This window comes from Galeopterus variegatus, unplaced genomic scaffold (genome assembly GCF_000696425.1).
Source record: "Galeopterus variegatus unplaced genomic scaffold, G_variegatus-3.0.2 Scaffold2508, whole genome shotgun sequence".
NCBI lineage: Eukaryota > Metazoa > Chordata > Mammalia > Dermoptera > Cynocephalidae > Galeopterus > Galeopterus variegatus.
The window spans coordinates 203431-212652 of NW_007728619.1; the positions used below are offsets into that span (position 1 = coordinate 203431).

Here is a 9222-nt window from a genome sequence, read left to right on the forward strand (position 1 = left end):
TTTTTTTAAAAAAATACGATTCTCAATAATGTAAGGCTGTGATTATATTTCTAAATATCTAAAGAGCATTGCAATATTCAGAAATGTTTCTTATCAACTACCCCATATTCCTAGAAGCATACACACAAAAAAATCACACTTTCACAATGTTTCCTAAAGTTAGGGAACATTCATGGTGGTCTGACTTTAGAAGAAAAAGTAGGGAAGAGTAAAGATTGAGACTGAATATCGTCTATAAGGGCTCTGATTCTGTGAAAAGATTGAACAAGCAAGAAACGACTTTCTCCATGGTTTAGGGTTTGTTCTTCCTTTGCTTCCCAGGAAAATAGAAATTGTGCCTTAATGTCTATTAGAAGAATCATTCTCTGGGCTAGTACAGACATGATTCATATTTTCTGGATGACTTTTTCCACTTTTCCCGTAAAGAGGATCATGCCTGACCCATCCCTCCCCTCACGTGTGGCTGAGTCGTTCTTGTGAACTGAGAAAGGAGTTGTACTTTACTGCACTGCCCTGGTCTCTTCTCTCAAGTAACTTATGGTATTGCTCAATAAAGGGAAGCAACATAGTGAAGTCACTTTGAGACATGGTATAACCATAGGCAATGGTTCTTTTTCATGACAATTTAAACACATGCTCTCTGACATCATAAGTTTCAGCACAAATGTTTAGAATGGAAGGGTCCTGACATTCTATGCCTGACGTTTTTAGTCCTTTGGTCCAGACTTGGACTTGTCTGTTCATTATAACCTTAGGGAATAAACAATGTAATGAATGCATGTTGTTTCAAAAGCAACCACAGCCTTCAGTCAGATAGAAATCTAAATTGACTGTCATATAACTTTCTTCCTACCACTGGTGTTTGTGTGTTGTTGCTGTTTTTGTTTGTTTGTTTTCCTATTTATTTATGCCAACTTTGGTTAGAAGCTAGTGGTGACATGCACACTCTGGAGTCAGGCTGCTGAGGCTCAAATCTTGGCTCTACCAGGGCTATGCACTGGGGCTAGGTATCCAGTCTCTCAGGTCTCCATTTCTTCATCCATAAAATAGGAATTATAATAATAGAATCTCCTTCAGCTGCTGCTGTAAATATGAAATGAGATAATAAGTATAAAGCTCTATGAATACCAGCTGATACAGAAACCACATAACAAACATTAGCTATTATTTTTTTTCTAATGTTTTTCTTCTGATTTATTTTCCACAATCATTTTCCTGTAGATTCTCTTTAGATCTATAATCAGAGGATCAGCAAATCATTGTTAAACACCTGGTGAGGGACAGGTATTGTAAAGGTTGCAAGAAAAAAATAATATAAAAGCACTGATTTTAACAGTTTACCTATTCAAATTCTCCTGACTTAGCACAGAAATTCTTTAATGCACATAAAACAGTAAGAAATGTTAAATCATGGTAAATAATCATGGACTAAATTACATGGTACAGAGTATGTGTTGTATAAGCTCAGAAAAAGAGACATCAGTAAAAACAGTTTCATGGAGTTGTTGGAACATGAACAGATCCTAAAGGATGAGTAATATTTAAGTTGGTGGAAGGAAAAGAGGATTGCATTCCAGGCAAAAAATCAAGATGGAAAATGACACAGCTGAAGGTCCCACATGCTCTTGAAAAAGCTAAGACCCTAGCCAGCCTGACTTCATTTTACCCTCATTTAATTTTTTCATACCAGTATGAAAATTAAGTTCAGTACTTGAATTGAATAATGAGGCAGGGATTCACAGATCCATGTCCTACAGCAAATAGTATTTGTGATTTAAATAGCATACTTCCATCTTTTATTTTTCATTATCTAAACCAAACTAGTTCCATTCCATTCTCTCCACTCTTGTACAGCTAACGTGACCTATAATTGCAGCTAACTAATACAGAATTGCCTTCCTACAAATCAGTTGGGCAGGTGATGGCTTTTTAATAATCCCCTAGGGCCACTTTTTGAGTAATCACAATGATGCTCACCATTGTTTCTCAAAGCAATGACTTCCACTGCTTCTGGGAACTGTTTATAGAATAGCCAGATAAGAAGTGTCAGGTTGCTACAACCAGCTATTAGGCATAGTTTTGCAAAGTCTAATAAGTTCTTCTTTGGATCATTAGAATTCTGTAGTCAGATTAAAGAACTAGAAGAACTTGTTTACATCGACAGCAATATTCCTTTTCCCCGGTAGAAATTTACCCTATGAATATTGCTTCTCCAAACCTACTTCTTTTGAAATACAAGCAAGCCACAATATGAACAACAGATAAAATAATCAGGATTTATTAGCATTATATAATTACCTATTTGAAGAATTCACATCTAATTTGACTTTATTTAAATGTCTACAGGTGGCGGTATTGGTTCATGGAGAATTGCAGGTAGAGGTAAAGTATGAAAAAGTTTTTGTAATTAAATAGTTTAGTTTAAAAAATTAAAATTGAGTTTTGAAAAACATAAATTTTTAATGTTTAAAATTATTTGATTATTTAATTGTGAAAATATATAAAATTAAAACTCTAGCAACTAACCTGACAATATTTAAAAACCAGTCATTTATAAATGTCATTATTATAACTTATCTCATGCACTCTTTCTTTGTAAATAAATCAGCAGGTGAAATCCTTTGTGCCGAGAACACTCAGATATTACAGAATATATAAAGGAAATATAAAATATGATATAAGATATGATTAAATGCTAATATAAGAAATCATGTAGCTTTGTCACCACAAGGGTATTTCAAAAAATTCATGGAAAGATTCGTGTTATCTCTTTTTTTCACATTATTTTTTAATTCTATTTTTCCATGAACTTTTTGAAGCACCCTCATAAATGCTAATATTAAAAATCGTGTAGTTTTGTAATTTTTCTACTTATTTAACATTTCTTCCTGGCTTGACAAAGTGTCGGGTAGAGCAAATTAGACATCTAAGTCTTAGATATCTTGAAACATAGGAGGTTCCTCAACCTAGGTGTCTATGATCAATATTCCAAGTAAAAATTGCCAACAATGTGCATAATAAATGGAATCCCTTTTTACATAAGACAAAAGGACAACACAAAGATGATGGGACAGCAGTGCAACACGCCAAAAGAAGGTATAAACGTGAATGGGTGAAATTTGCAAAACCTTGCAGAGAAAGAGAAGACAACTCGAAAAGAAACCCAATTGCCAAGGTAAGTCATGTAGACAAGAGCAGTTTAATTTTTTAAAATAAATGTATAAGCTGTAAATTAAAATAATGTGGCAGTTCCAATTAGCAAAATGCAGACTGTGGGAGGGGATGGAGTCCACAGAACAAATGAACTGGTATTGTCAACAAAAATAGTACAATAATAATCATCATAAGAGAGAAATGGAGGAACTATAAAAACTCTGGAGTTATAAAAAGGAATTTAGAGACATATGGGCCGATTTTAATATATAAGCCTTATTTGGATCCAGATTATGCAAACAAATAGAAAAAATATATTTGGATAAGACAGTTGAAAAAATGGTTGGGAGTAAGCATTGGATTGGCCACATATTGATAATTGTTGAAGCCGGGTGATGAGATGTTTCAGGTTCATTACACTATTCTAATTTTATACACATTTGAAGTTTTCTCTATTAAAAAAGCTTAAAAATTATAATAATAAAAAACAATTTATTTATTTATTTTTTTGTGTGACCAGTAAGGGGATCGCAACCCTTGGCTTGGTGTCGCTCACACCGCGTTCAGCCAGTGAGCGCACCGGCCATCCCTATATAGGATCTGAACCCGCGGTGGTCGCTGTGCTTCCAGCGCTGCACTCTCCCAAGTGCGCCATGGGGTTGGCCCAAAAACAATTTATTTTAATATATATTTTAACACCTACTATATGATCTCTTCCCCTTTTTCTCTCCATTTCCCCCTAGTTAAAATAGAAAATTTTTTTAATGTTGTCACATAAGGAAAGAGCATTCAGAAGTAGCCTTGTCAATATTAAGTGCCCTTGACTTTCTTTCAACATTTTAACATCACCAGGGTGGCCACAATGTGAGTAAATATTCTAAAGCCAAAATAATTAACACATATCGGTCCAAGCAATTTGACTTTATTTTATATTCTTAGTATTTATCAAGGCATAAAGTAAACAGCACAGTGTCTGAAAGAGGGAATCAAATGAACAGATGACTTTGGATTGTGGAAGGGGGCAGTAGGCAGGGAGGAAGAGGCCCAAGTGAAGTTCACCTTAACATTTTGGGTATTTTTGGCTGCAGATTACATCAGATTTCCAAGCAACCCAGAAAATTACCTACCGAATTTCTGGGGTTGGAATTGATCGGCCCCCTTTTGGAATATTTGTTGTTGACCCAAACACTGGAGATATTAACATAACCGCCATAGTTGATCGTGAGGAAACCCCAAGCTTCCTGGTGAGTTTATGTCCCCAACATCGGCCTCCCCTTCTCCTTGTACACCATGGCTTGCGAAAGTGACACTCCTACAGGTGAATTTAGAAGTGAGATCAACACATGAATCAACCCAAATAACATTAGTCCCTCCACAACCAGCCTCCACTTAACAGTTTGTGCACCTGAAGGAATACACCTGGTGATGCATGAGGGTTGAAATCCAGCAGGCAGCTTGCCGAGAGCTTCGGCCTGCCATGAGACAGCAGCAGCCTGGAGGGAGGGGCAACTCGTTCAATTGCTCTGCCCAGAGTGGGCTCCTTTTTCCACTTGGTCTACCCTTTGGAAAGGTATTTTTCTTTTTTGTGCAAAGGTTCCATACATGCCACAGAGGCCTTATTTCTACAAGTTTTAATGGTGTGCAAACTAAATTTGTAGAGTAATAATTAACATTTTTCCTCTGTTTCTAGATCACATGTCGGGCTCTAAATAGCCTAGGACAAGATGTAGAAAAACCACTTATACTAACTGTCAAAATTTTAGATGTTAATGATAATGCTCCAGTATTTTCACAAAGCGTATTCATGGGTGAAATTGAAGAAAATAGTGCTTCAAGTAAGTCTTTTACAATACCTACCACTTCCAATTTTTAAATGTATCACTACAGTATACCATTCTTATAAACTGATTTTTTCTCTTCATTTCATCAGTAGTTTTGCAAAATAATTTATTTAAATTGGGTCTTTCTTTATAAAATTTTGCAGTTGAGCTAATTATCCACTACTATTGTATTTCTAGGCTATCAAGTCAATAGTGTCTTATTCTCTATAGATATTTACCTGAGTATCAGGACAAAGCTAAAGCCTTAGGAAGCCTGGATGCATCAGCTGGACTATGCAGTTGAGCTAATTATCCACTACTATTGTATTTCTAGGCTATCAAGTCAATAGTATCTTATTCTCTATAGATAATTTACCTGAGTATCAGGACAAAGCTAAAGCCTTAGGAAGCCTGGATGCATCAGCTGGACTATTTTAGGTTACAAGGGACAGAGACATATTCATATTACTTGGATAATTTGGGAAAGGCAGAAAATTACAAGGCTATCCATCAAGGGAAAAAATAAAAACAGAAAATACCTTCAACTTCAACAAAGCCAAGGCTTATGGAGAACTGGAGGAGTTTAAAGAAAAGCAGCACAGGTGTACCTGGTTGAGAGAGACAGAAAGAATCACAAGTGACATGTAATTTTTTTGAGCATGCACATGGTTTTAAGATAATAAAAAGTAAGGATTCATGTAAAATTGTGTTGAATATTTAATGTGAACTTAATGTCAATCTTTACATATTCTTTAATGAACATTTTCCTGTATTTCTAGACTCACTGGTGATGATACTAAATGCCACAGATGCAGATGAACCAAACCATTTGAATTCTAAAATTGCCTTCAAAATTGTCTCTCAGGAACCTGCAGGCACACCCATGTTCCTCATAAGCAGAAACACTGGGGAAGTCCATACTTTGACCAATGCTCTTGACCGAGAGGTAAGGCAAGGCACTTGGGAACATTCAATAATATAGGGTTTGATTAAAAGAAAGCCAAGAGAAGAGACTCCATTTCACCTGAGCATACAAGGAGAAGGGAAAATGAAGTTCTCAGTATTCAGCTGGGCAAATCTAGGGAAACTGCTTGCATTCTCGAGTGTCGTTCTGGTGGGGTGGGATATGTACCAGGAATTACACAAGCAATTGTACCCTAAACATGCCAGCGGAAGTTAAAGTGGGAAAGTAAAAGACAGCATGGCATATGAGGACAAATACTCAGCTATGACTAATTTCTCACGTGATGGAGGAAAAGGAAATTTCTTAAACGAGGGGAGAAATTTCTATCTGGAATAAAGCCTTCTTTGATGTCACACCTTTTCTGTAAACTTCTTTTAATTTTACCTCTGCTTCCATGACACAGAGAACCCCCTTCCTCTCTTCTCCCCATCACCTGCCACCACCACCATCTGTCTCTGTCACCACGGCAACCCTGTCAGACTCCTTGTAACTTTTGCACAAATGGTTTTCCCAATAGACTAACAAGGAAGCTCCATAGCGAGCTCATTATCCCACCACACTCATTGCCCACTTTTGCTCTAAGTAGACTGCCTTGCCATGAGAAGCTCACAAAAGGGCTGGCTGGTTAGCTCAGTTGGTTAGAGCATAGTGTTATAACATCAAGGTCAAGGCTTCAGATCCCTATATCAGCCAACCTCAAGATAAAAAAAGCAGCAGCAGCTTACAAGAGAGAAAATCCATTACAGCCCCTTGAAGACTTCCACCCAGCCATCCAGAGCTCCACAAACGTCCCCTGGAAGGACAGCAAACAGTGCCTGTGTAGTCCTTCCAGCCAGTGAACCACGGATTTGCATATCTTCATTTCCTTATCCATACTTGCCATTCATATTCTTAGAGATTAATTATTTTATCTTTTTCTCCAAATTTAGCAAGTTAGCAGCTATCGTCTGGTTGTGAGCGGTGCAGACAGAGACGGAGAAGGACTATCGACTCAATGTGAATGTAGCATTAGAGTGAAAGACGTCAATGATAACTTCCCAATGCTTAAGGACTCTCAGGTACACCCATTTCTCATTGAAGAATCATTTTCACACACATTTAGTACTTTGCTATCCTAATTCAGTATTTGCCTGCTTGTTGACTTTTATTTAGGTTCTCTGCACTTTTCTTAAAAAATAAGCTTTTTTTAAAATATAAGAATTCAGTAACCAGCAAGTAGGCAATACATAACTTGAGAAGTAATGATTAATACCATTTAGAATAACTATAATCTCTTTAGGTAAAACCTGGCATTGAGGCTTAAATTCTGCTTTTCTCCTTTTTAGTATTCAGCACGAATTGAGGAAAATACTTTAAGTTCTGAGTTACTTCGATTTCAAGTAATAGATTGGGATGAAGAATACACAGATAATTGGCTTGCTGTGTATTTCTTCACCTCTGGCAATGAAGGGAATTGGTTTGAAATACAAACCGATCCCAGAACTAATGAAGGCATTCTGAAGGTGGTTAAGGTAAGATATGATTTCCCTTCATTGGTAAAAATATTCTATATTAACAAAAACTATCGTTTCTACAAATAAACTTTATGCACTTATTAATGATAATATCAACTCATTATAGAAAACTTAGAAAGCACATAAAAGTAGATAGAATTTTTTAAAATACCACACAGCCCCTTTACCTAACGAAATGTTAGTTTATTTCCATCTACGCTATCATACTTTCTTATAATAAACACAAATACACTAATATACATGTATTTATGGGTGTACGTGCTTTAAGCACAAGAAAGCAAAACACGTTTCTTGAGTAAATCTCATTCACTGTCTACAATTAAATTGAAGTTATGGGGAATTGTGGCTATGAATTTGTCAATATGTTTTAAACAGATTAGCTACTCTCAATAGAGATAAAATTGCAACTTCTCCTGGAAAATGGGAACGTATGAATAAAATCTATAAGATAAAAAATAAGTAATTGAGTAAAGCATCCATTTAATGTGCTTGGCTGGGATGGACTCCCCATCTGGAAAAATGTGCAGACATTACTGCCCAAATATGGTATAGTCTAGAAGAACTAGCCACTATCTGCAGACATTCTGTAGCATAGGACTTTGGACTTCATGGGAGCTTCTTTCTTTAATTCCATGAGTCCAGTGGAGTGACAGACCCATAACATTCCCTTAACAAGGGGACTGCTGGAAGCTGTGCAAGTAGTTCCTTGTTACTCTACTTTTCACAGCCAGCATTATGGTCATCCCTCCTGGCAAGGGTTTTGTTATAAACTCCCAGTGATGCCTGGGAATGAGATGCTGCCTGTCTCACACACTGGTGTCATTCAGTCTCTCAAACTAGAAACCTGGCCTTACTCATGAGTCGTGCCACTTCCTCACAACATACAGCCATCCATCAAATTCTGCTCAGGAAATTGTCTTTTAAGTCAGACCCTCTTCCATGTCCTTACTGCTTGTCCTCTAGCCCAGCTTTGCCTCTTCTGTCCTAGATGATCGCAGTACCTCCTTAGAGATGTCCCTACCTCTTGTCTCTACTCAACTTTGTTTTCCTCACTGTCACCAGCCCAACACCACATTTTTTCAGAAACAATTTGGATCATTTAGTGTTCTCTTTAAAGCCTTTCCTGGCTCTCCAATGGCAGAGAAAGTGGCCCTCAACCCTGCTTACCCACTCAAGTCACCTGCAATTTTTCCTAGGCAGTGAGGATGTAGGAACTATTGGTTCAATTGGCCTGTTGAGAAGTCCAGGCAGCAGCAGGTCTTAAAGTCTCCTTGGGTGACTTTAATATTCAGCCAAGTTTGTTAACCACCTGCCAGCATTTGCAATGCAGTTCATTCTCCTTGCAATTGTAGGCAAGACCCTTCTTCCTTCAACTGCAGCCAGCCCACTTCCTATGATCTCCTGCACCTCTGGGCATTCACAAGTGCTTGCACCTATATCTGGAAAACTCCTCAACATCCTTCAACACTCAACTCAGAAGAAAACCTCCGATGAAGCCTTTCCTAACTCTCCCAAGTAGAAGTATCTCCTCACTTTCACACATAGACTCTATAATCTCTTTTGTATTTTACCCTTTGTATTATAATTACCTGTTTATTCATCTTTCTCTTCCATTCCACTGGGAAATGCTTGAGCACACAAAGCTAGTCATTACAAAGTTAAAACTCAAATCCAGATCTCATACCTTCATTATTTTTAGTAATACGCAAATGTAACCAAAATGAGCATTTTCTTATCACCCTCAAAAAAAAAAAAAAAAAAAAAAAAAAAA

General features: G+C 37.0%; 1 protein-coding gene across 1 annotated transcript in view; it reads left to right on the top strand.

The window, feature by feature from the left end:
- The window catches only part of DSG3 (desmoglein 3), a 31339-nt gene that overhangs the window by 6119 nt on the left and 15998 nt on the right, over nt 1-9222 (top strand). Inside the window, exons 2-8 of the mRNA XM_008582054.1 lie at nt 2347-2382; nt 3044-3175; nt 4242-4397; nt 4844-4988; nt 5753-5919; nt 6867-6995; nt 7263-7448. Coding sequence (XP_008580276.1) covers nt 2347-2382; nt 3044-3175; nt 4242-4397; nt 4844-4988; nt 5753-5919; nt 6867-6995; nt 7263-7448 — 951 coding nt within the window. The remainder of the gene's footprint in view (nt 1-2346; nt 2383-3043; nt 3176-4241; nt 4398-4843; nt 4989-5752; nt 5920-6866; nt 6996-7262; nt 7449-9222) is intronic.